Raw genomic sequence first — 25,956 nt, 5'->3', positions numbered from 1 at the left:
AGGCACAGCAAGGCTGGGGCAGGTGGCAGTGCCAGGAGAGCCACTGGTGATGCTGAGTGGGCTCAAGACTCCCCCTGACCTTGAGACACAGGGCTCTTCCAAAACATCCTGAAAGCTCTCACAGACTCACAGAACCCCAGACTGGTTTGGGTTGCAAGGACCCTGAATCCCACCCAGTGCCACCCCTGCCATGATCAGGGACCTCTCCCCCAGCCCAGGGTGCTCCAAGCCCCATCCAACCTTCAACACTGCCAGGGATGGGGCAGCCACAGCTTCTGGGGGCACCCTGGGCAACCAGGAGCTCAGCACCCTCACACCGAAGAAATTCTCTCTCAGAGCTCATCTCAATCTCCCCTCTTGCAGCTAAAAAATTTGAAAGACCCAGGAAAGTCGCAGGCAGGAGGACAAGCTGCAGGGCCTGCTCTGCCCTGGGTGCTCTCTTGGCCCTTCAGTGGTGCCATGTGTTTGTCACATCCCACTTCCCTCCCACCATCCAGAGCAGCAGGGACATGATCATCACTGTCACCTTCTCCCCTCCACTGGGGCCATATGGGTGGCAAGGGACAGGGTCCTAGCCTGGGAGAGCATCATCACCACTTCTCACAAGCCCCTGTTAGCCCAGGAAGCAGCTCAGGCACACCACGGGGACAAGGCATCACCAGACACTTGTGCCCACGGGGACAGACCCTCACACCCACCACAGGGGACACAATCGGCCCTGGGACGTGTGGTTGTGGTGCCCGGGCAGGTGGTCCCTCTGTCTCCCTGTCCTCCGTGCAAGCCCCTGTCTGTCTCCTTTCCCTCCTCCTGTCCCCCATATGTTTTCCATGGGACGGTTTGTACCTTCCAGCCAAGCCAGACGCTGGACGTGGCCTCGTCCAACCACCCAAACCCCCCCACCCCGACCCCCAGCCCCACCGCAGCGGCTGTCGGTGCCTTTCTGCAGCGTCAGACGAATTGTCACAGCCCGAACCTCACGATTTATAGAGCTTAATCCGGCGTTGGGCAGGTCCGCACCCGGGGTGCCCCAGGGCCAAGGGGGACGGTCCCACCCCGCAGGGAGGGGACTGAGGTTATGAAATTAGTGAATGGGGAGTGTCCGGGGGGGCTGAGCAGAGGCAGCCCCGGGGCGCGGGCAGGGGCTGGGGCTGGGGCAGCGCAGGCAGGCTGGGGCTCGGCACGGGCAGGGGACACTCGCACCCCCGGGACTGTCCCAGCGCCGCACCGCCCGCCCTCGACCGCACAAAAACCCCGTTGCCTTCCCGCCCGGATCCCACAGACCGTGCCGAGCGGGGAGAAGAGGAGCCGATGATGTCCTGACCTTAATTTCACGCCTTACCCCACCGACTTGCTGCTTGCCTTCGCTGCTCCCGAGCTTTGGAGGTGGGAGGGGGGGACGACACACACATCTTCTGAGGCCGCTCTCGTCTCCTTATCACTTTTCCAGCCCAGCTTCTGCACTGTAACTGTTGGACGGAGAACTGATAAGGGTATGCGAGTGACACGAGCGACTGTCCCACCACGCCAGACCCCGGCTGCCCCCCGGCCCTGCCTGCTAGCTCTGCTCTCGGTAAAAACGGCTGAAAAGCAGACTCAAGGGTTAAAGAAACATACTTTTTTTCTTCGGTATGATCTGGCAGGTCCCACCGTCGTCCTGGGCTTTTTCTCTTTCAGCATCTACAGCAGGTCTCCTGCAGGAAAATGCAGGGGTTTAAAACAGGTTTGGAAATACTGCTTGCACGAGGGGTCCTGAAATGCTGCTTTAGCACATTATCGTTTTGTGTTTCAGGGGAGTTGGCCTGAAATCCTTCGGAATGGGTGTAAGGAGTCGTTACAAAAGTAAGAAACGAGCGTGGCGTGCCAAACCCCGATGCTTTATGTGTGCCTGAACTATTCACATGAAAAGTTACTTATTCCGAATGTTTACCTGATTTTAGAGGCAAGTGTTCGCCACCCGCTCGAGCTGCAGATGAGGCAAGGATCTGCGTGGCCAGAAAAGCAAATACCCCGGGAGCCAGAGAAACAAAGCTGGGATTTTGGGAAGCAACCCAAGGTCGAGGTATGGGGGGGATTTGCTCAGCATGGAGGCAAGCGGCAGAGCCCACCAAGCAGGGGGCACTGGGGGTCCCGCGGGGGCTGTCCCACTCTCACAAGAGACCCTCAGGGTTGGCTTCACATTCCCATCTACCTTGGGTTTGTCAGACTGTCCCTGTCCCCCCTCCGAGGCTCTGGGGAGGCAGGGGAGGTTGTACCAGGACGCAGATCCCATACTGGGGTTCTCACCTTCCCGGGGACTCACCCCTCAGTTGTGGGGCTGGCTGGAGAGGACAGCTTCCAGGGTTCTGTGCAGGGGGTATCCCCCCAGCCCTCGCCCTGGTCCCCCCGTGGCTCCTCAGGGGTCCCTCAACCATCACCCTCCTCACAGGGACCGAGGCTGGGGAAGGGGCAACCCCAGCATAGGAAGCCCCTCCCCATAGCTGCCTGCACGCTCCTTGCCTTGAGGGGAGTCCCAGAGTCCTCCAGGGATGGGTACCCCAAATCCTCTCCATGTCCAGGTGCAGGCATAGGGCAGCCCCATGTCAGACACCCCAGTCACTGGCTACTGGGCTACTGGGCCCCCAAACCCCAGGGCCCAGACCTTCCCAAATCTGAGCCAGATCCTGGCCCTGGAGACCTGGCCCAGCCCCTCACCGTGGGTTGAAGCCACCAACGTGAAGGGACCAAGACCCACCAGAACAACAGCCAGGTCCAAACCTGGGACAGGTTCTGTTGCCCCTTGCCCTCAGTGGGAGATTTTACCCCCGCTGTGAACATCCCGGGGCAAATGTGGCAGGATCAGACACACACAGCACGGGGGACAGGTATCGGGGGGGGGGGTGGCAGCAGGTAGACACCCCAAGCACTGACAGTCGGTGTCATGGAGCACACGGGGGTCCCAGAATGCGTGTGTGTCCCCATCCCAGTAGGACACAGGGAAGAACAGCCCCTTCAGCCTCTCAGGGCGGCCCCAGCACCAGGGGGACACCCCAAAACCAAGCAGGGGGAGAGAAGTTCCTCGTTAGCACCCCCCGTGAGAGTCCAGGGGAGCAACCCCGGGGTGCTCCTGGCAGCCTGGGGTCAGGAGGAGGTTGGCATCCTCAGGGTCCCATCTGCAGGAAGGGCTGAGCAGCGGGATGGGACTTCATCTGATCCCTCTGGCCCTGCAGACAGCCTCCGGCGGATTGTCGGTGTGCATTGGGATGTCACCGGCGGCAGCCGTGTGATCAGCCGTGAAAAGCAGGCTTAGCGCCGGCTGGAAAACTACTGAGGCAGCCGAATTCCCGACCCCAGCCCAGCCGTGGGGAGCCCAGCCCGGGGGTTGTGGGAGCCAAGGGACAGCGATGGCTGAGCCAGCACCGCCGCAGCCGCTTCCCTCCCAGAGCACGTAGCCCTTATATTAAATCCATAAATAGGAAATTCCACTTCTTCAGGAAAAAAAACCCCAACAAAAACAAACCAAACCAAAACACCACAGATTCCGGATATTTCATAAGTGTCCCAGAGGACATGAAAGCAGAATCAGGAAATTTCACTCAGCAGAGATATTAAAACTGCTGCATCCCTTCATCCAGTGCCGGGGCTGGCTGCGGGGACAGCCGTGTGTCACCCTCACCCCTTCCCACCGGTGGCTCCGGGAGAGCTCCCGGGGGAAGCCATCAAATCCCACCGGTGATATTCCCATCTGCACAAGCCAGACCTCCAACTTTACAGCCACAGCACCGGGCTGGTGGCCACGGAGCCCGCTGTGAGCCCTCGCACATCCCCACCTGCCACCAGCCCTGCCCACCAGTGGCTGCCGCAGCCCATCCTGGGGCCGGCGCTTGGCCACTCCGGGGACGCGGTACCTTGCACCGAGAGCACCGTGCCCAGGAGGGAGGGAGCAGGTCCAGCCTGGCAGCACCAGCAGCACCGGAGCGTTCAGCCCCATTGCTCTGCCAGGGAAAGAGCCGCCCCCGCGCACGGCGCCGAGGTAATTGCAGGTTATTGCACAGCTCTGTCGTTAAATACGGATCACTTGGTTTCCGACAAGTGTGCCGTGTAATGCAAACTCACATCAGTTCCCTCCTCCGCCGAGCACCTCTCCTCACCTGCCAGCAGCCGTGGCAAGTCTGGGTGGTGGCAGAGGACAAGATGTGTCACAGCGGTGGCAGGGGACCTGACGTCTGTCGGACACCGCAGCCCACATGGTTATTTTGCAGCATCAGCAGCTCTGTCCCGGATCATCTGGTGGGAGTCCCGGGAAGGGAAATGAGGATGCTCTCCCCTTGCTGCCCGCAGGTCCCTCGGCCATTTCCCAGCTTTCAGGTCTCTCTCCCTCCACACCACCCTGGCCAAGTGCATCGGGGTCACCTGCTGTCACGGGACAAGACATGAGCCTGAGGAAAGAGAAATAATAGGAACGAATGTTTCATCCAGCAGAGCTGGCATGAGGTCAAAACAAAATTTCTTTCTATATAAACGAGCTCAAATCAAGATGTTTCTTTAGATGAAACCCTGTTTGTTGTGGTGGGTCACAGCACTACGTGCATACAGCAGGAGTGCAGAATGCCAGGGCTGATGTTTATCCAACCCACCTGGAACACAAAAAAATGTCTGGAATGGGATTTCAGCAGCAGAGAGGGATGGAACACAGGTGCCAGCCCCCGGCCTCGGTCTCTGCAGAGCAGAAGGCATGAGCACGGCGATGGGACACACGTGCTCCGTGTTATTCCCCGGGGCAGGGAAGCCCTGACGAAAACAGGAAATTGGTCCGGGGTGGAAGCTCCCCTGGAGTGCAGCCGAGAGGTGAAAACCAACCTGGTGGGGCCAGAATGTAGATTCCAAAGGGAAAGGGCTGGATAAGCACATGGAGAGGGATGCGTTGCCAAGGCAACCATGCAGGGCAGGGATGAGTGAGGGGGAGTGAGGAGATGGGGACAGGGGTGTGGGGATCCCTGGGGCTGTGGAAGCTCCCAGGGAAGGTTGTTCCTGGGCAAGCAGCTCCATAAGGACAGGAGAAGGTCGGCAAACCTTCTCCAGCTTTTTCCAGCTGCTTTCAAAATACGTTCCCACCCCACCTGTGGGCCACATGAGAGGAGAGAGGAAAAGGCAGGATTTTCCAGGCAGCTCAATGAGGTGGAGGACACCTGGTACAGCATCCCCCGAGCCTACCAGCCTGCATCCCACCCATTCCTGCATCCCCAGCTCCCTGGATCCCAGGGATGGAAATCACAGTTATCCAAGGACCAGCACACTGAGTTAATTGTGCAAAATGTCAAGCAGTAATTAGACAATGAGCAGTGCTGGCTGCTGGGTGACACTGGCTGCTGGGTGACACATAGCAGTGGCACTTCTATTTTCAGAGTATAACACATCTTATTAGAGTCAAAGTCTAATTCACAGACCACAAGTTGAGCAGAGGATGGAGAGTGGCACAGATCTCCCCCCAGGACCCTCTCCCCCCCCCCTCACATTCCCAAACCTTCCTCACTTACAAGGGGTTTTTAAATTTTGTTCCCACTCCAGACATGGATCAGGGGAGATGAGCACACGAGTCACCAGGGCAGGGCAAAGGCTTGAATTTACACTGGGCTGGATCCTGCTCTGTCCAGGCTTCTCTTCCTGCTTCATTCACAGGTAGAAAATGAAGAAAAACACACAAATCATCCTACTGGGGGGGAGTCCCCTATCCTGCCCCCCACACTGAGCTCCCCACAGCCCTGAAGCAGGCAGCAGGTCCCAGCACCACAGTAAGACCTGCATCCCAGTGACCCCCTGTCCCCCGGTGACCGCCCTGGGCCCCCAGAACCCCCATCCCCAGAGCTCACGGGGCCCTGACAGCTCCTCCAAGATGCTGCACTATTTTTACCCTGCGGTTGCCATAGAGATCCGAGCCCCGCTTGCCTGATGCTCTGTGGAAGCTGCAGCACCACAACACGGGGCAGGAGACACTGCTTTGGGCACAGCGCTCCCCCCCAGCCCCATGCTGGGGACAACCCACCCTGCAGGACAGCCTGGACTGGGAAGAGGGGTGGATCTGGCAGAGAGGGGCAGATATGGGCAGGGGGAGCAGAACAGCATCCCAGAACTCCTGCAGCCTCCCCACCCAGCCCTGCTGCTCCTCACTCCCTGGGCAGGAGAGGCTTGGACCTGGGCTGCTCTGAACAGCAGGAAGGGAAAAGTTGAGGTTATCCAAGCCAGGAAGGTTTGGGGACCAGGATCTGCAAGATGCAGGATTCAGCCCTGTGCCCAGCCCTGCCATACTACAACACCCAGACTCGGAGTTCCAGGGCCAGCAGCTTCCTGGGGACATGAGAAGGGCTTCATTACAACCGTGCCAGGGCAGGAATGGGGACACCTCCTCCAGCCCTGGTGAGCTTTGCCCCTGCCAAGGGGTGATGCTACAAGGTGCTGGGACAAACAGCTGCCTGCTCCATGAACTCGCCTGTTTAATTTTTTCCAGCAGGAGAAATCAGGATCAAAATGAAGGCAGAGGCAAAACTGCAGCAGGCTTCAGCCCTGAGAGTTCCTGCTCAGATCTGCGGGAAAAACCTCTGGATGCTGCAGGAACCCATCATCAGCCCTAATGAGTAGCACACCCCCGCAGCAGCCTCCTGGAGCAGCAGAGCATGGGACAAGCCCCCTGCGGGGTCCAAAGCACGGACTGCAGCAAGTCAGAAACACACTGAAGGGCTGGGATACCTGGCTGCCCCAGGCCAGGCATGGGGACACAGCAGCACACACAGCAGAGCTGGCAGCCCAGCCCCTCGACCCCCCTGCCTTCCCCCGAAAAAATGGCAGAATAGAAACCTCACCCCATCACCTGTGCTCATCCCTCCAGGTTTATAAAAAGCGGCTGCGTGTGGATGAGCAGCAGAAATAGCTGCTCAGGCAGGGGGGAGTGAGATGATCCCCAGCTGTGCTGCAAAACACTTGAAATAGCACCAGCACTGCGGCCCCAGGAGATGGCTTTGATTTAGCTGAGGTTGTGCTCACGTCTGTGCCCCCCACAGCTCCCAGGGACCAGTGCTGTGTGAGAAGCCCCTTCCCCAGGAGCCAGATCAGCCCCCACCAAGCCCCCGCAGCTCCTCCTGAGGCTGCACCCCCCAGGCCCCACCTCCCGAAGCATCACTACAGCCCCTGCCTGGGTGCTCCTGGGGGTGACACCTGCAACCCACAAAAACCAGACAGGCCCAGTACAGCCCCAGTAAGCAGCTCCCTCCTCCCTGCGCTGGGGCAGACTCTACTTCAGAAAGCTGCAACAGAGGGATGAGAGCTGCCAATAGCCTGTCTGGGGGCAGACATCGCTGGAGTGGCCCCAAGAAGCACTCGGCATCCCTGCTGTTTGCCTCGGTGTCCCGGGTGTCACCTCCCGGGAGGAAGCACTGTGGCCAGAAGACCCTGTGCCAGGTGAGCGCTCCGGGTACTGACACCCCCGCTGCTGCCCCAGGCACCCCAGCAGAACCTCCAGGTTGATGGTGGTTCTCAATCCCAACTCAGCCCCCCAAGCCGCTCAGGGCACCGCCGCAGCACCAAAGATCCCACCCGGGCTCCGAGCCCTTGCACCCGAGCTGCAGCTTCTCCTCCAGCAGCCGGCCCCGTTGCCATGGCATCCTCCGGGATGGCACAAATGCCAGCGAGGAAGAGGATGGAGGTAAATGGGCTCGTTGGCTCTGCACAGCCAGGACGGGGCTTCTGGAGATCACGGAGCCCTCCAGGGGCTGTTCCCCTCCCAGGAGCCCTCACCGGCTCCCCGGGATAGCAGGCAGTAGATCCTGGAGAGCCCAGGCATGGCCGTGCCCGGGGCTCTGCCGCTGCCCTCCTGGCTCTCTCGGGACAGCTTCTTCTCTCCTGAAGCTCCTAGAAGAATACAGGGTGGGATCAGCACCTGTAGACACCGAGCCAGTCCCCCTGCTCGTGCTCCCACCGCCCAGGACAGGGCTCAGAGCTGAGATGACAGAGTGACACTTTCCAGACACCTCTACTTGTCCCCAGATCCCCTTCCCATTCCCTTCTTCAAGCAAATCAAGGGAAGGAGAGATGACATCCAGCCCAAACCATCCGTTTAACCAGAATCTCTTATTTTGGGCTCATCTCATCTCGGCAGCAAGTGACCAGCGTGTGCTGGGAGCCTGGCGCGATGGCACTGAGCAGGCGGTACCGGTTTGGGCCGGGACTGAATCCCCCCGGAGCAAACCCCATCCCGAGGAGCAGCGCAGACATTACTCAGCAAATCCCTGCCAATAAACTAATGGGAAAACGCAGTCTGTGACCGTGTGCAGATGGGAAAGGGGGGGGCCCCAGCTCCATTAATCCCTCATTATGAATTATTCAACAAAGTCAGGAGCAGAAGGCAAACACAGAGAGGGTTTGTGCAGAGCAGGGGAGGTGCCGGCCCGGGATACGGCACCAGGACCATAACGAACAAGGTAGGCAGGGGAGGAAGGTCCTTTGCAGGTCAGGGAGGGGGGTGGTCGTCTCCCTGCCACTTGTTGCAGACACTGCGAATTGAGAGGAGAGCTACGGGGAGGGAGAGCCGGGAGAAGGTCGGCTGTGACTCACAGCATCTGGGGAGAAGCCCCCAGCAGTGCCGGGGCGCAGGAGCAGCAGCTCCGCCCCGGAGGTACCTCCACGATGGACAAAGACGAACCAACACGCATATTTTCAGCCTTTCTGCGGCCAATTTACCCAGCTACTGAGCAGCCTCTGCCTGGCTGGAGTTAGTGAAGGAGCTGCCATAAGGTCTTCCCGAAATGCTTGCTAATGTAATAAAGGGCTACTTCATTTCTCTGCTAGCTCTAATTATTATTATCATCACCTTTTACCAAAAAAGATTGTAATTTTAGATCATATTTTAGCAATCACGAGAGAAAATTGAGCTCCTAATGTTGATCTGATCCAAGAGTGCTCTGATAAATACCGATACAGGCAGCAGCTGAATTACAGAGCCATGTGTGGCAGTGAATTTATTGGGCATATTTGACCATTCCTCCCCCTGCCCCCCAGTCCTTGTTTCTTCTGGGGCTGCTCCTGAAGAGCCAGCAGGGCTGAAGGCCGCAAAAAACCCGTTTTCTGCCCGGGGAGAAGAGAGGTCTGGGACAGAAGGGTCTGGTAACATCCTCCCCCCAAAAAATATCGTAGGTGGCTTTGTGTCCCTTGCAGCATGCAGGGACTCCAATGGGTAGCCGAGATGTGGCCCCCACGTCCATAACAAGGAAGGGGACCTCAGGGGTCTCCGGTCCAGGCACACCCACTAGAGATACAGCCCCACAAAGGGACATGCACCCCCCAGCCCCATCCAGGCGCCCTGCACAGAGGGAAGCACAGTACAGCTCGGCGCACGCCACCCACACGCGTGGGGACACACATGGACGCAGGCACCTCCGACGTGTGCACACAAACTGCCCCCCGCCCCCCTTCAAACCCAGCGACTGCACAAACTCACTCCCACGTCACACACAGCCACGGGTGGGCACCGCACACGGACCCACTCCCCGCAGGTGGGCAGGGACCCAGACCCACACCCCACCGCTCCCCGCACCCACCGGGGGCGGATGCACCGCTCTCCCCCCACCCCCTTCGCAGAGCCCCGGGCAGCAGCGGGGGGTGACGCGGCCCCCACGGAGCTCACATAAGGAACGATGCGGGCGAAGGCACCGGAGCTGTAGCCCGGCACCGGGCACGGAGAACCGAGCAGCAGGTAACGGGCCGGGGTGCGGTGAGCTTCTTCCCCCCGTCTCCGCGGCCAAGCGCCAGCCCCCGCGGGCCCCCGGTGGGCAGCGGGAGGGGACGAGACGAAGCTGCGCCCGGGCTGGAACCCTCCGGTGGCCCCGCGAGGTGACAGAGGGGACAGCCCTCGGGGCGGAGGGCAAGCTCGCAACTTCGGCCCCCGGGAAGAAGGGAGGTGGGCTCTTCCCGGGTACGGGCTCCGGGGAAGGGGGGGGGCAGGAAAGACACCTCTTGAGTTCCTGGGGAGGGGGGCTGGGGGTGACGCCCCCGCTGCGAGCACTTACAGCAGGTCCTGGAGAGCCTCGTCCTCCGGGGGGCTGGGGGGGGGCCATTGTGCCCATTACGGGGTGGCTCTGGGGAGACCCGACGAGTGCAGGCTGCCAAGAGTACAGGGGGACGCGGAGGGTCTTCGGCCGAGCCCCTGGCACGGGGGGATGTTCCAGGGAAGGGCTGGAAACCACTGCGCGGGACCACCAGACGTGGGGCAGGAGGGCGTCCGGACCCTTGGCACGCTGACCCAAGGTCCGGTTCTGTGCCTCCGTGGTGTTTCCATGGTGCTGGGCATCAGCTGGTCCTTCCAGCACCACTCCGAGATCTCCTTGTGCAAAGAGCCCCCCGCCGGCTGGCGGTGGTGCAGGGGGCGGGGGTCGCTTCCCAGGAGCCAGGGGGATCGCTGCCGGCAGTGTGACCGCAGCTGCTCCACACTTTCTTCAGCAGCCACAATCCAAGGCCCGAGAGATGCTCCTGCTGTCTCCGGAGGGCTCAGCGGTACAGCCCGAGGGACCCGGGAACTGCGATAGCAACCACCTGAGCGTCGGGACGGGTTCGGTTTCTCCGGCGCTTGGGGCAATCAGCTGCATCCAGGCGAATGTAAGGGCGGCTGCCGGGGGATCCGAGCTGGAACGGAGCAAGGCAAGAGGAACCGAGAGGCGTCTGCAGGGAGCAGCGAGAGCAGAGCTGTTCTGACCTGCAAAGCTGAGGGCGACCACGACACGGGCTGGGACCAAGACCTCCTCAGTAGGGCAGGGACAGGTCCCATCAGCAGGGAGCACCAGGCCAAGGGGCCCACAGGTCAGTGTGGGGTGTCTGAGGAAGGAGCCTGGTCTGACGGGGTGGGGGGAGCTCAGGCACCCTGGAGCTCAAAGCAGGACTTGGGGGGCTGAGCCAGCATTTAAATAGAGCCCACAGGGGGAGGGTGAGTGGGTAGGGGCCTCAGATGAGGCTAGTCAGGACAATCAAGGGCAATTGATGCAGCCAAGTCCCCTGGTATGTCTGGAACAGGTGGACAAGAGAGAAAATTACCGAACACCCCAGAGAGGAGATCATGGAGAGGGGGGCAGCACGCTAAATAAAGGGGTCTTTACCCCTTTGGGGTGGCTTTGGGGGGCTCCTAGTGGCACGGGGTGAGATGTGCAGCTTGGGCCAAGAATGCAGCACCCCTTGGAAAGGGATGAGAGCCAGGGCTGAGGAGCAAACCTCACATCTCCTCCACAGTTCCTTCTCCAGCTGCCAGCCAGCACGGCCTCTGTGCAGCAGTAAGGACCACGGGTGCCATGGATGAGGGGATGGAGCTGGAGATGGGGGGGAACTCTCTCCTGAAGGCAGTCTGGCTTGGCCGGCTCCGCCTGACCCGGCTGCTGCTGGAAGGGGGGGCTTACATCAACGAAAGTAATGAGAAAGGGGAGACAGCCCTGATGGTGGCCTGCATCACCAAGCACATCGACCAGCAGAGCATTAACAAGGCCAAGATGGTGAAGTACCTGCTGGACAACAGTGCTGATCCCAACATCCAGGACAAGTCTGGGAAAACAGCCCTCATGCATGCCTGCATCTGTGGCGCAGGGGGGGATGTGGTGTCCCTGCTGCTGGCCAACGGGGCAGACCCCAGCCTGGAGGACCACTCAGGAGCATCAGCTCTGGTCCACGCCATCAACGCTGATGACAGAGATGTGCTGCAGCACCTCCTCAATGCCTGCAACGCCCAAGGGAAGGAGGTGATCATCATCACCATGGACAAATCTGCCTCTGGCACCAGGACCGCCAAGCAGTACCTGAACGTCCCCCCCTCGCTGGACTTCAAGGAGAAGCCCCCCCTTGAGGTGTGCACCTCACCCTCCAGTGCCCACCTGAAAACCCCCACCACGTCACCTTCTCCCACCCAGAAGGAGGGCAGCATCTTTGCCCCCAAGTCCGGGGACAGCCCCTCGGACAGGGTGGCTGAGGAGCCCCCATCCCCGGGCCGCAGGGCCGGCAGAGCCCGCCTGCCCCAGCTGAAGCGGCTGCGATCCGAGCCCTGGGGCCTGGTCGCCCCCTCGGTGCTGGCAGCCCCCGTGCACCATGATGACACACGGGTCTGCACTGACAATGGGGTCATCACGGGCATCGGTGACCTCTCACTCTCCAAAAAGGGTCCCCTCACCCGAAGCAAGGACCCTGCTCTGTTCCCCCCTGTAGAAGAGCAGGCTCTGAGGGGGACAGCCAGGAAAACCACCCATGAGAAGAACCAGCGCCTGCCTTGGAGGAGCATGGTCCCTGGAGAGCCCCAGAACATCAGCTCGGCCGCAGCCATGGACACATTGCCCTGGCAGAGGCTGAGCACCGAGCACCACGACTGTGACCCCCAGCCCCCCAGCCCGGCCGAGGTGGGGAAGGGGCCATCAGAGAGGAGGAAGCTGAGTGGGTCCCACCTGGCATCACTGGAGGCCTCACCCGAGCCCCTGGACGGCATCGCCGGAACCTTGCCCGGCACTGCCTGGCACCGCCCACCCGGTCTGCTGGAGAGGCGGGGGTCCGGGACCCTGCTGCTGGACCACATCTCCCACACCAGGCCGGGCTGTCTGCCCCCCCTTAACATCAACCCCAACCCCCCGATCCCCGACATAGGCTCCAACAGCAAAACTTCCTCCCCCCTCGGCTTGAAGTCCCTGGTCCCCGTGGCCCCCAGCTCTCCCAGGCGGGGCGACTTGCGAGCCAAGAGGAAACTCCTGCGGAGGCATTCGGTGCACGCCGAGCAGATGCGGCAGCTCTCCGACTTCGAGGAAATAGTGGCCCAGTAGCCGTGGCATCATTTGCTCCCCTGAAAGGTCACAAACCAGCGCTGTCCCTGCAGGAAGGTGACAGTTCCCACACAGAGCCGTCGCCCGGTGCCCAGGGAAGCGATGGGGGCTGAGGCGGTCAGACCTGTGCCCGGGGATGGATCGGGGTGGGGGTCCTGCTCCCCCTTTGCCAGCGCTGTCAGGAGAGCCCGGGCATCCAGCCCAAAGAGCTGAAGCCTCCCTCATGCTCTTTGTTCACTCCTGGAGCTTTCCCACCTCAAAGGTGGATCCCAGACGGTCCGAGGTCATCGGACGTCGCACGAAGGCTCCTGCCTACACTTCACCTATTCCTCATTATTTGCAATCCACTTTTTTTCCACCCGGCTCGTTCTGGCACAGAAACCCCTCAGGAGCTCCACGCCAGGGAGCTCTGGGGCTGATGTATTTGTGAAGTGCCTATCAGGAAGGAGAGGAGCTCAATGGAAAGGGCAGAAAAAGCATCGGTGCCGTCGCTGTGCTGGAGAGGGAGACAATTCTCCACCTCAGAGGCTCCCAAGCACTTGGAAACTCCAGAGGTCAATTTAAACCCGGTGCTGCCACCCGGTGCCTTCAGTGGGCCGGGATGGAAAAAGGGGCTCCGAAAAGACCCAGGTTCAGGAGCATTCCCCACCACACCGAGCTCCCCCAGCTTGTATGGAGACTGCTTGGGGATGGAAATACGCTGATTAGGGCGAAAACGGGCTTCTAGTTCTACAGCCTTCAGGTTTACACTTTCTGAGGATCAAGTGTCTTCTCGATTGCATTCCCGGCACGTTTACCCTCTGGCAGTGACGTCCGTTTGGTATTTCAGCTCCCGTGGTTCACCCTTTCCGCTCATTTCTAATTATTCCCATAATTTGCCGTCGTCCTCTTTGAACCGACATTTGAGGCCGTGCTTGGGGGTCCCGCGGGTCCGCCCCCGGACAGGGTTCATTGCGTTTCTGTGACGTGTGAGCGCGGCGGGTGACGTCATGTAACAGCACGGAGGTTTGATATCGTCACTGTTAATAAAGAGCTCATCGATGGCCGCAGAGCCGCAGTGGGGGAAACGCGGGGGGGGGGGGGGGAGGAAGAGGGGGAAAGGGGGAAAGCAGGCACCGGGTTCGAGGGGGTCCGGTGCCGGCCGGGGGAGGTCCCGGCGGGGGGAGGTCCCGGCGCGGGGCCGCCTTCAGCGGAAGCGCCGTCGGTGCGGGGCGGGCGCCACGTCAGGCGGGGCGGGGCCGGCGCGACGCGGGTTTGTCACGATGGTGAGGGTCGCGATGGTGCGGGTCTCGCTGCGGGCTCTGGTGCTGTGGCTGTGCGCGCTGCGGGCCGGCTGCACCGAGCTGACTCTGGAGTTGCCCGACAGCGCTCGGCGCTGCTTCCACCAGGAGCTGGAGCGCGGCGTCAAGTTCACGCTGGACTACCAGGTACTGCCCGGCCTGTGCCCACCGCCCTCTGCCCCAGCCCCAGCCCCGTGCCCCTGCTCCCCCACCTGTGCCCCCCCCGCCGTGCCCCACAGGCAGGGCTGCAGCTGCGCCTCTTCCAATCCCCCCCCCAGCTCCCCCCGCGCTGCACCGGGAGCTGTGCCCAGCTTAGAACCGGTACCTGCCCGCAGCTGCCACAGGAGCCCCTGACCCATCCTTGATGGCCCCAGCTCAGCTCCAGACACCCCCCCTCAGCTGTGGGCCCTATGGGGCACAGCTACCCTGACCCCCATCCTGGCCCCATGGCACGACGCCGGCTGCGGGCAGGGCTGTGCACTCACCATGGGGCCGGGCAGAGCTCCTGGTCCAGAGGCTTTTGCCACGTAGTTTGGCCAGTGCCACCTTGTGCAGGTGATCAGTGGGGGACACTATGACGTGGACTGCTACGTGGAGGACCCCAATGGCCAGACCATCTACAAGGAGACCAAGAAGCAGTACGACAGCTTCCCGCACCGCACTGAAGTCGAGGGCGTCTACACCTTCTGCTTCAGCAACGAGTTCTCCACCTTCTCCCACAAAACTGTCTACTTCGACTTCCAGGTGGGCGACGAGCCCCCCATCCTGCCTGACATGAGCAACCGCGTCACTGCCCTGACACAGGTGGGTCACAGGAAGGTCCTGCCACAGCTCCTGCTAATGAAATGGAATCAGAGAATTGTTTTGGTTGGAAAAGACTTTTTAAATCATCCAGTCCAACCTCTAACCCAGCACTGCCAAGGCCACCACTGCCCCGTGTCCCTCTGCACCACATCTCCAGGGCTTGGAAAGCCCTCCAGGGATGGGGACTCTACCTGGGCCAGGCCCTGACAACCCTTTCCAGGGGGAAATTGTCCCCAGGCTCCAACCTAAACCTCCCCTGGCACAACTTGAGGCCAAAAGTTCCTCTTGTCCCATCCCTTGTTCCTTGGGAGCAGAGCCCGACCCCCCCTGACTCCAACCTCCTCTCAGGGGGTTGCAGAGAGCCAGAAGGTCCCTCCTCCAAATGCAGAAGTGCCAACTGCCATCCAACCGTCCCACCACAGGCAGGAATGAGGGTGCTGATCTGGGGCTGAACTCCCACAGTTTCCTTTCCACACAGGGGAAGCACAGCATAGCTTCCCCATCCCTCACCAGGGCTCTGAGTTGTTCACAGCTCCCTCCACCAACCCCAGCTCCAGCGTTCAAGCAGAACCACTTGTGGGTGAGGGCTGGCAGAGCTCTCAGCTCCCCCAGGTAGCCATGGCTTGAGCTGTACTGGGTCAGAAGCAATGGGTCCTATTTGTCCCCACAGATGGAGTCTGCCTGTGTCACCATCCACGAGGCTCTGAACACAGTGATCGACTCCCAGACTCACTACCGCCTGCGGGAAGCGCAGGACCGGAGCAGAGCCGAGGACCTCAACGGCCGGGTCTCCTACTGGTCTCTGGGAGAAACCCTCATCCTCTTCGTGGTCAGCATTGGGCAAGTGATGCTGCTCAAGAGCTTCTTCACTGAGAAGAGACCCGGCAGTGCAGCTGGCACCTAGAGCCCCTCTGTGCCAGGGGGGGCCAGGCAGGAGGACATCTCGGGGTTCACGGCTCCCTCTGGTTTGCACAAGGAGCAGGGGGGGATGTGACACTGCTGAGCCCGATGGAAAATGGTCACCAAACAGGGGCATCCCCAGCCAACACCCCCCGCATCACCCCCAGCTTTGCCTTCATCCACTGCACCTCCCTGCCCCCTCACCTGGCCGCTCTGTTCCCACTTTCCAGCCCCCTGGGAAGCAGGTGGGCACCTGGGGTCAGCTCCACACCCCAGACCCTCTGCTGCACCCTCAGTGAGGCTGGTGAGGGGACAGGTGATGTGGATCCCCCAGCACTCACCTCCCTGCCCTGATGTGGGGCAGAGCTGCCCAGTGCCTGTGGGCAGGGGAGGGGGGAGCATGGTTCCCACGTCGCCCAGGCTGGCAGCAGCATCCCGGGAGCTGCTGGCACAAAAACAGGGGTGAGGTTTCAGGGGTTTTTTTGCTCAGTGTTTCCCTTTGCTTTGCCAGCCCCTATCCTCACAGTGAAGCATTTCCCCGGTGCTTGACCCCCACAGGAGCAGGCAGCATGCCCTGTACAAGGTGGTATTTTCATACTTACACAACTCCCTGCCCAGGGTTTATGTCCCCCCCACCATGTCCTGCCATGCCCAGCAGACCATGGGGGTGGGCACAGCTCTGCCCCAGCCCTGCTGAGGAAGCCCCATCCCAACCCTGGCAGCAAAGGTGCTCCCTTTCCCTGGGACCATGGCCCTGGAGCACCACCAAGCAGAGACCCCCTCAAAAGCCCTTGGGAGACCACCCTGTGCAAGAGCCCAACAGCCCTGGGGTGGGCACGGGACCCCTCCTCCAGAGCCTGTTCTTACTTTGCCACTTGGTAATAAACCCCTGTGACCGTGGTGCCTGCCAACATCATTGGGCATCGCCATCCCACCACAGCCACTGCCCAGCTGCCCATCTCTGCCTCCTTGAGCACCTGCTGGGGGTGATGCTGGTTTCCCCCTGGCATCGATCCAGGGGGGGCTCAGCCCCGCTGCTCAGGGGCCCAGGCACCCACAACCCAGGCTGGGGGCTGCAGCAACTCCTTCCCCACCTCTTCAGACCCCCAGCAGCGCTGGCCTTGGGGCAGTTGGCAGAGCAGCCAGGCCCCCATCCCTGTGCCTCACAACGACCTTGGGCTGGAGCCAAGAGCTCCCGTTTGGAGCAGGCAGTGCGGGCTGAGTGACATCAGCAGGGACATGGGCAGGACCCGAGGTGGCTCTGGGGCACTTTATTTCTGTGCTGGGCTTGGCAGGCACAGAGAGGTGACAGAGGACCAGGGGACACCCATGCCAACCCCCCCATCCACAAAGGAACATGGTGCTCTGGGAAAACACAGATATTAGGAATCATTTCAGCCTCAAAAGGGATTTCAGGCCCTGGCCAAGGGGTAGAGTCCCCATCCCTGGACAGGTTTCCAAGCTATTGAGATGTGGTGCTGAGGGACACGGGGTAGTGGTGGCTTTGGCAGGGCTGGGTTAATGGACTGGATGATCTCAAAGGTGTTTTCCAACCCAAACGATTCTATGACTCTGCAAAAAGAGCAGCAGGACCCCACTATGGCAGTGACCCAGACCCCTCCTGCCTTCCCAATTCTGCCACTGGTGCCCTCCCACCCGCAGCTCCAGTGCCCACTGAGCCCCCGGGTGTCCCTACCTGGCTCAGAGGGAGCTGCTCTGGCAGGACCGGTGCCCGCGGGCAGCCCGCTCCCGGTGGTCTCCCACTGCCCCCGCCCCCGCGGACCCCCCCCGCTTGGGCGGCAGGGAGGAGGAGGAGGCGGAGCAGCGGAAGGAGCCGGTGGCCGGGGAGGGCGGCTGGGGCTCGGGGGGGTGCCCGCAAGGGCAGCCCCAGCCTCTCCGGAAGCGGATGGTGAAGAGCCCGTAGGTGATGGGGTCCAGGCAGGCATTGAAGAGGCCGAAGATGAAGAGGATGTGGGAGAGGGCGGGCGACACCCTCTTCTCCATGGCCCGCGGGCAGAACCAGTACCACAGCCCCAGCAGATAGTAGGGGGTCCAGCAGAGGATGAAGGAGGAGACGATGACCAGGCTCATCTTCAGCGTACGCATCCGAGCCCGAGGGATGTTGTTCCTGGAGCACCGCAGCGACACATCCCGGGAGGAGACTGGGGGCGAGGGGGACACTTAGCTGGGGACAGGGTGTGCTGAGAGAGGGCTGGGGGGGGGGGTACTACACAGCCCCAGACAGGGCTGTACTCTGCTGCCCCCATCCCAGGGTCCCTGCCAAGCCCCCCGGGGATGGGGACATGGCACTCACAGAAGCTGGAGCCCATGCGCCGGGAGATCTCCAGGAGGATGCGGGCGTAACAGCAAACCATGATGAGCAGCGGCAGCAGGAAGAGGCAGGAGAAGCCCACCATGTTGTAGAGGGTCTCCTGCCAGGGCTGGGGGAAGCTGCCCCGGGTCGTGCACTGGGTGAAGTTGTGCGGGGCGGGGAGAGTGACCGTGCGGAAGAGGAACAGCTGGAGGCAGAGCAGAGGTGGGACAGCAGCCCCCTCCCCAGGGCCATGGGGTGACAGGGACCTCCCAAAGTGCTCCGAGCCATGAGGTCAGACCCTCCCCATGTGAGCAGGACCCACTGTGGCCCCTGTGCCACCAGTCCCAGGAGGCCCGGGGCTGGGCAAAAGGGGCTTTACTGACAGCTCAGATGCCCCCTCTGCGCCCTCTCCACCCCTGTCCCACGGTGGTGCCAGCCCTGAGAGCCACCCTGGGAGCTGTCACCAGGGCAGGGGGCCGGTGAGGAGCCCCCGGGGACGGGTACCTGCGGCACCGAGAGCCCGGCGCTGAGGGTCCAGGCGAGGTAGAGCAGGATGCGGTTCCTGCGGCGGGCACGGGCGATGGCCAGTGGGCGCAGGACGGCGGCCTGGCGGTCCAGGCTGATGACGACGGTGACAAAAGCCGAGGCGTACATGGCCACCAGCCTCAGGTACATGAGGAGGCGGCAGGCCAGGTCACCCGCCCGCCACTGCAGCGTAATGTTCCAGATGGCATCCAGCGGCATCACCGCCACCGTCACCAGCAGGTCAGCGGCAGCGAGGTGCAGCAGCAGCAGGTGGATGTGGGAACGCCGTCCCGGACCCCCAGGCCCCCGCCGCGTCCCCGCCGCACGCAGCACGGCCAGGTTGCAGCCAGCCGAGATGGCAAAGAGGGTGAAGGTGATGGCCACGCGGGCCTGGGCGGCGGGGGAGAAGGTGGGCAGTAGCGGGGGCTCCTCAGCACCCCTGGCCTGGGGGCTCCTGCAGCCCCACTCAGGGGGGGACAGGCTTCCGGTGCTGATGTTCCCCATTGCAGGGCCTGGGTCCAGCTGTCCCCTTCCTGCTGTGACAGGCAGATGGGCAGTGCTAGCCTGCCTGGGGTGGGGACTTGGGGTGGGGGGCGGGTCATGCTTGGAGTAGGAGACCCCATCCCCTGTATCCCTCCACCAGGACCCCCACCCAGCTCACTGCGTTTCTGTCTTCATCTGCTCTCTGCTGCCACACTGCTCCCCCAGAACTCCCCAGCCCCAGGGAGCTGCAGGGGGGCCTTGGCACCAGGCAGAGTGGGGAGGACACCGTCGCAGCTGACCCCAACCCACTGCCTACCCCAGCCAGTCCTGCTGCCCACCCATCCCCTCGGGAGCATCCCCCGGTCCTGCACAGGGACCTTCTGAGCCCAACACTGGAGACCCATCGGGGGACCAGGCACCCACTCCCCCCACCCACCTCACCTCCATCTGGGGTCTCCTGCCCAGCACCTCTCAGTGGGGCCATGCTGCCGGGGCTGTGTGCCGAGGGCGTCTGAATCCACACCGAGCCGGGGGTGGGAGAGAGGAGGGGTGGAGCAGGTACTGGGGGCCGGGGGGGGGGCTCCCCTTCGCACCAGCACCCACAGCCACCACCGCTGGCAGGGGCAGGTGGTGGGATGGATGCCCTTGGTGGATCAGGCTGGTCCTTGAGGCAGCTCGGAGCAGCTTCAGTCTTTACCCACCCACACACAGATGTAACCCTGCACCCTGCTCACTCACAGACACCAAGCAGTGCTCCTTCCCCAGCCCCTTCCCCCCCCCCCCCCCCCCCCCGCCACATACACGTAACGGCACCCCGTGCTCACACACATTTTCCATCCCAAATCCTATCCCTATCTGGCCTGGCCCCTGCTCCAAACCCACCTCAATCCCCACGAGTATCCCCACGTGTCCCCCGATCCCTGGTGAGGCATGGGGGCTGCAGCTTAAGGTGGGCAGGGTGGGCTGCTTTGCATCTCAAAGGCTTCGCACCCCTCCCGGCAGAGGGAATTAACGTTATTAGCAAGTCATTTCACAGCTAAGTGGGGCTTATTAGCCATGCAGACCCCCTGCCCCCAGCCTCCCCGGGGGAAGAGCCCCTGGCCCTTAGCACCCGATTGCCAGGCCCCACCGAGGCCCCTGTAAGGGACCCTCCAGACCCGGCCGGCCTTGGGCTTCTTCACCCCGTGGAGCCGCAGGGCAGCGGCACCCCATCTGCAGCCCTACAATCCCGACCCTCTGCGGGCTCTCCAGACAGATGGGGGCAGCCCCAGCCTCCCCAACAGAGCCCTTCCCCCAGATCCCAAATGCCCCTATTTAACCCCGCGCTGGTAAGAGGGTCTCACCTGAAACGGAGGAGGGGGGGTGCGGGGCAAGCGATGCTCAGCTCACAGCGAGCCTCGGGGCCGGAGGGTGCTGGGGACACCCACCCCTCCCGGCCCATGGACAGGCCCCGGACAGGGGATGTCTCTCCTGGTGCCTCCCCCGCAGTCTCTTTCCCAGATATTCTCCAGACATTGCCCCACTCACACACACCCCCCCCCCCCCCAGCCGCGACTCGGTGTCTCTCCAGCCCCTGGATCCGTGCCCGAGCCTCGGCCCTTGGCTGACCCCCTCTGAAGAGCGGGACTGTCCCCCTCGGCCGCCCCCCAGGTCCCAAACCTGTGCCCCAATCCTGTACCCCTGCCCTCCACCCCCTGCCCGCGGAAACTGACAGGCGGTGACACACACGGGGGCACAAGGGTTTATTTCTGTACAGCAGGTCCAGATCAGCTCCGGGCTCATGGGAAGAGGCGGAGGGCTGTCCCCCAAACCTCCCAATGTCCGAGAGGAGCACACGCTTCCCCGTTGCTGTCGGCGTCCGGTCGGAGCTTCGTGGGGCCGCGTGTCCCCGGGGGCTGCGGCGCAGGGGACGGGGGTCTGGTCGGGGTCAGTCCCGGGGCTGCGGTGGAAGCAGAGCCTCCAAGAGAGAGATCAGGTCCATGGAGAGGTCCTGGGGGAGCAGAAAGTGGGTGAGGCAGTGGGCAGGGGTCCGGGGGGAGCAGAAATGGGGACAGACAAACCCACTCGCCCGGGCAGGGACAAGCAGGACCACGGCCTCACCTCTGTCCCAATAGACACGAGGAGGACGAGGCCACCGCTCCCTTCCCACCCGCACCCAAGGATGTTGATACCCCAAAACCAGTCTCCACACCGAGCCAAGGGCTTGAGGGGCGCTGAGCGGGCCGGGAAGCAGAGCCCTGCTCCTTGCCAGCCCCGTCCTAGAGGCTCAGCCACCCCCCACGCACCCCGCCCCGCAGCGCACGTACCTGGGTGACTGTCCCGACATCCACTAACTCAGGCAGCATTAGCCCCGCGTCCAGGAGGGGGTCTCCAGGGGCGTCCGGGAGGGTCTCTGACCCTGCGTGTTGAGGAGGGGAGGGCCAGGAGAGCTCGTTGGAGGTGACAGCCCCGTGCAGCTCCAGAGGTGTCTCCGTTGCAGGGATGTAGGGGGACGACCCCCAGGCCGATTTTCCCATGTCGAGAATCACGTGAAGCTCATCGCCGGGGGTCCCACCAGTGGGGATGTAGGGGGGCGACCCCCATACCCCCATCTCCATGTCAGGAACTGCGTGCGGTTCTGTGGGGCTCGTCGCAGCGGGGCTATAGAGGTGTGACCCCCAGATCCCCGTCTCCATATCGGGAACACCAAGCATCTCCGGAGGGGTCCCCGCAGAGGAGCCGTAGGGCGGCGAACCCCAGGACGCCATCTCCATGTCGGGAGCCCCAAGCAGTTCTGGGGGGGTCCCCGCCACGTGAGGTGACCCCCAGCCCAGCCTGCCGGCGGGTGCAGCATCCCGCGGGGCTGGCGGATGCAGGCGGGGGTCCGGGGACTGGCAGCAGCCCAGGCCCTGGGGACAGAGGGGGCAGTGGCGGGGGGCCGCCCCTCGCCGCCGGGCCAGCCCCCCCTGGCTGAGCCCCAGCAGGGCCGAGAGGTGGGCGATGTAGCGGATAGCGAGGCGCAGGGTCTCGATCTTGGTGAGGCTCTGCCCGGGGGGGGCCAGGGCGGGGGGCAGGTAATGCCGCAGCCGCAGCAGTGCCTGGGCCAGGCGCCGCATCCGCAGCTTCTCCCGCTCGCTGGCGCTCTGCCGAGGGACCCCCGGACCCGGGCCGCGAACCCCTCTCCTGCCTCCATGGGCTCCCCGAAGGCGGGGAGCGGCGGGGCCGCGTTGGGGACCCCGGTCAGCGGCGGGGGGCGAGAGGCCGCAGGAGTCGGGCGAGGCGGGCGAGCTGCTGCTGCTGTAGCCCTCGGGGTCCGGGGGTCCACGGCAGCCCCAGCCCTGCGGCGGGGCCGAGGTGTGGAGCGGGAGGCCGGGGGCTGCTGAGTGGGCCATGGCTGTGGGGGCCGTGTGCTGGAGACCCCTGTCTTGCCCGGCTTTATGCGGGGCTGGAGGTGTGAAGTGGCACCTTCGTGGCCGGCATCAGCAGCACTTCAAAGACCTGGGGGGGGGGCCGAGGGGGGCTGCGGGAAGGGGCTTTGAACAGGCGGGTGACAAATTTTACCCCAGCGGTGTGAGGCTGGTCTGTGCTGCCCACCCCCCGGCCCGGCCTTAGGAAGGGTCTTGGGCCTCACGCGGGTGCTGTAATGGGGTCTGCAGGAAGCTGGGCGGTGGGGTCTGCGATGGGGTCCACAAAGAGCTGGGCGGTGGGGTCTATGCTGGGGTTTGCAATGCGGGCCGTGGTGGGGGTCTGCAGTGGGGTGTGCGATGTGCCAGCTCCGGGATGTATTTGTCCCCCATCATGCAGTCTGTCCACAGCCGGGCACCCCGATGCCCAGGGTGGTTTTGTGGGACACCGACCCTAGATCCAGGTGCCGGGGGGATCCGACCCGCCCTCCCACCGCAGGTCCCCCGCAGCCCCCGCTAATGGCGTTTCACACGCTGACCCTAATGATCCCGGCGTGGAGCCGCGGCCAAGCCCGGTACCGGTGAGTGCTCGGGAGAGAGGCAGGGACTCCCCCGAGAGGGGCGGGTCTGGGAGGTCCCCCCCCGCCGCGTTCCCAGGCCCCGCAGGTGTCAGTGCTGGAGGGTGTGAAGGTTTCCAGGGAAACTCGGCTCCGCCGAAGGAAGGAAAATCCATCAGGGAGCGGGCGGGGTAGCAGGATCACCGCCCCGGCACGGAGCCCCTGCAGCCTCGAGATACGAGACCCCCACACGGCGCTGGGCACAGCACAAGGGGCACATAGGTGGGCACCAAACACCCCCACCCACAACAGCGTGGGGGTGTGCTCAGCTCCGGGGCACAGTGGTAACCCCGCACCTCTCGGCGCTGACCCGGCCCCGCTCCTCTCCCCCACCCCCGGTTCGCAGCTTGCCCCCTGGGTCTCATTAGTTGATGAACTCCCGGTAATGAGTTCTGTGGCCCCGCTGCGCAGACGCTTCCCACCTCCCCCAGTGTTTAGACAAGTGCTGGAGTGCGGCTGGGCCGTGACAGCGCCGGCCGCGGGGTCAGAGCCCCCCAAGGGACAAGCCGCAGCCCCTCACCCTTCGAGACGGACGGGGTCACCCATATCATAGAGACACGGAATCGTTTGTGCTGGAAAAGACCTTTCAGATTATCCAGTCCAACCACTAACAGAGCAGCACTGCCAAGGCCACCACTACCCCATGTCCCTCAGCATCGCATCTCCGCGGCTTTGAAACCCCTCCAGGCATAGTGGGGACTCCACCCGTGCCCTGGGCAGACCGGGCCAGGGCCTGAAAACCCCTTGCAGGAAGAAATTGTCCCCAGTCTCCCATCTAAACCTCCCCTGGCACAACCTGAGGACGTTTCCTCTTCTGTCACTTGTCCCTTGGGCTGCAACCCACGGGGTCCAGGGACACCCCTAGGAAGGGAGCCCGCTGGTCCCACCACCAGTGTCTCCCAGCCCGGTTGCCGCATCCCCCTGCCCTTAAAGCGGTGAGTGGAGCTGGGACCCCCGGGCTGGGGACAGCTTGGATAGCGGGGACACCGCCAGGACTGGCTGCTCAGGGTCAAGTCCCTGCTGCCTCTTGGCAGAGCTGCTGTGCGGGGCTGAGGGGGCTCTGGCAGGGCTGGTGGGCGCATTAGCATCTCTCACGGCCGTGTGAATTGTTCCCCGCACACTTCCCAGCGCCGGGCAGCGCCAATTAAGGGTCGGAGGAGTCAGAATTCTCACCTCTGCAAATGGGCCCAGCATTCCCAGGCTCCCGGCCGGTCCCAGCCCGGCTCTGTAGGTTTTGACACCTCCGGGCGGTCACAAAAGTGTCACCTCTCCAACGGCCCCGCATAAAGCCGGGGCTACCCGGGTACCCTCAGGCACGGGCGGCAGAACGGACCCCAGCCATGGCCGGACCCCCAGGCCCGCTCCCAATCCGGGGTCTCCGACCCGCGGCGGGTTCTGCTGTGCTCCAGGACGGGGTCCTGGCCAACGCAGTCTCCCCAGCCCCATCTGTCAAGCCCTCCGACGCGTCCCCGATTCCCTCGCGGGGCCGGCGGGCAGGGTCCGGGGGGCGATGGGGCGGCCCGGGTCCGGGGGTCCCTCGGCAGAGCGCCAGCGAGCGGGAGAAGCTGCGGATGCGGCGCCTGGCCCAGGCACTGCTGCGGCTGCGGCATTACCTGCCCCCCGCCCTGGCCCCCCCCGGGCAGAGCCTCACCAAGATCGAGACCCTGCGCCTCGCTATCCGCTACATCGCCCACCTCTCGGCCCTGCTGGGGCTCAGCCAGGGGGGGCTGGCCCGGCGGCGAGGGGCGGCCCCCCGCCACTGCCCCCTCTGTCCCCAGGGCCTGGGCTGCTGCCAGTCCCCGGACCCCCGCCTGCATCCGCCAGCCCCGCGGGATGCTGCACCCGCCGGCAGGCTGGGCTGGGGGTCACCTCACGTGGCGGGGACCCCCCCGGAACTGCTTGGGGCTCCCGACACGGAGATGGCGTCCTGGGGTTCGCCGCCCTACGGCTCCTCTGCGGGGACCCCTCCGGAGCTGCACGGCACCCCTGGCTCAGTCCCAGGGTCCTGGTCATCACCACCCTGCAGCCTCAGAGCAGGGACCCCGCTGGAGCCCCCCCTGGAACTTGCCACGGCCACAGGCACTGGCACAGTCTCCTCCTGCTGTCTGGAGCATGAAGCCCCCCTAAAGCACCCCGGGGCAAGACTGACGGACACAGGGACCCCCGGGACCCACGCGCGCGGCTGCCAACTGCCTGCGCATCGCCAGGTACGCACGGACCCCTCCCCACCCACGTGCCGGGCACCCACCACCCCCGGGGGTAGCGAGGCTGGGGGAGAGCCGGGGATGGGTGGGTGGGTGGTCCTCGTGTGTTGCAACAGCGAAGCCACCTGCATGGCGTGGCTGGGGTCTCGGCATGGGCTGGAGGACACAGCACAATGGGTGTCGAGCTGGAGAGGGGTTGGGGGACACGAGGAGGGCTCACGGTGCCACCCCACGGCCGCTCACCTGACACAACTCTTTCTGCACAGCTCGGCAGCCCAGCGGCCCCGGACAGGCTGGGGTCCCCGGCCGGCCATGCAGCCCCCGTCCTGCCCAGCTGCCCCCCAGCATGGCACTGGGGGTGGTGGAGCTGATCCTGCACCCCCGGCCGGAGAGAGAGCAGGAGATACGGCACGGAGCCGCGCGGGAGGGACACGGCGTATGGGCACCCCATTAAAGCTGCCGTGCATCCCTGCCCCCAGACTCATTACTGCGGGACCCCCGCGGCTGGCACGCCCACCCACACACGCAGCCCCCTCCCAGCCCATCTCGCAGCTAGGAGTATGTCCCCAGAGCTGGGGTGAGGGAGGGACCCTTCAGCCAGGGGTTTCCCTATCCCCACTGTCCCCTGGAAGCCCCCTCCCCT

The 25,956-nt window shown here is 63.4% G+C and overlaps 5 protein-coding genes and 1 long non-coding RNA gene across 6 annotated transcripts; 3 read left to right on the top strand and 3 right to left on the bottom strand.

Moving 5' to 3' along the window:
* Positions 1-911: 911 nt before the first annotated feature.
* LOC139801265 (uncharacterized) lies at positions 912-5,671 on the bottom strand. Its single transcript, XR_011728111.1, has 3 exons — positions 5,514-5,671; positions 4,128-4,415; positions 912-1,466 (listed from the first exon to the last, which is right to left on the bottom strand). It is a non-coding gene; the product is annotated as an uncharacterized lncRNA (long non-coding RNA).
* Positions 5,672-11,171: 5,500 nt separating this feature from the next.
* On the top strand, positions 11,172-13,869 carry ANKRD34C (ankyrin repeat domain 34C). The gene has a single exon (XM_071754044.1). It carries the CDS (start codon positions 11,301-11,303, stop codon positions 12,801-12,803), a length of 1,503 nt encoding a protein of 500 aa, XP_071610145.1. The 5' UTR covers positions 11,172-11,300; the 3' UTR covers positions 12,804-13,869.
* Positions 13,870-14,015: 146 nt separating this feature from the next.
* Positions 14,016-16,687, top strand: TMED3 (transmembrane p24 trafficking protein 3). The gene is made up of 3 exons (XM_071754045.1): positions 14,016-14,230; positions 14,639-14,887; positions 15,558-16,687. Exons 1-3 carry the CDS (start codon positions 14,066-14,068, stop codon positions 15,789-15,791), a joined length of 648 nt encoding a protein of 215 aa, XP_071610146.1. The 5' UTR covers positions 14,016-14,065; the 3' UTR covers positions 15,792-16,687.
* An 801-nt stretch (positions 16,688-17,488) lies between these two features.
* Positions 17,489-19,593, bottom strand: LOC139801231 (gonadotropin-releasing hormone II receptor-like). Its single transcript, XM_071755266.1, has 4 exons — positions 19,551-19,593; positions 18,606-19,252; positions 18,102-18,306; positions 17,489-17,949 (listed from the first exon to the last, which is right to left on the bottom strand). The coding sequence occupies exons 1-4, from the start codon at positions 19,591-19,593 to the stop codon at positions 17,489-17,491; spliced, it is 1,356 nt and encodes a 451-aa protein (XP_071611367.1).
* Positions 19,594-20,838: 1,245 nt separating this feature from the next.
* On the bottom strand, positions 20,839-22,754 carry LOC139801264 (mesoderm posterior protein 1-like). Its single transcript, XM_071755299.1, has 2 exons — positions 21,416-22,754; positions 20,839-21,099 (listed from the first exon to the last, which is right to left on the bottom strand). The coding sequence occupies exons 1-2, from the start codon at positions 22,478-22,480 to the stop codon at positions 21,037-21,039; spliced, it is 1,128 nt and encodes a 375-aa protein (XP_071611400.1). The 5' UTR covers positions 22,481-22,754; the 3' UTR covers positions 20,839-21,036.
* Positions 22,755-22,928: 174 nt separating this feature from the next.
* LOC139801263 (mesoderm posterior protein 1-like) lies at positions 22,929-25,786 on the top strand. The gene is made up of 2 exons (XM_071755298.1): positions 22,929-25,316; positions 25,580-25,786. Exons 1-2 carry the CDS (start codon positions 24,450-24,452, stop codon positions 25,682-25,684), a joined length of 972 nt encoding a protein of 323 aa, XP_071611399.1. The 5' UTR covers positions 22,929-24,449; the 3' UTR covers positions 25,685-25,786.
* The last annotated feature ends 170 nt before the right edge of the window (positions 25,787-25,956 follow it).

This window comes from Heliangelus exortis, chromosome 11 (genome assembly GCF_036169615.1).
Source record: "Heliangelus exortis chromosome 11, bHelExo1.hap1, whole genome shotgun sequence".
In the NCBI taxonomy this organism is placed as follows: domain Eukaryota; kingdom Metazoa; phylum Chordata; class Aves; order Apodiformes; family Trochilidae; genus Heliangelus; species Heliangelus exortis.
This window is presented reverse-complemented; position numbering and strand designations above follow the sequence as displayed.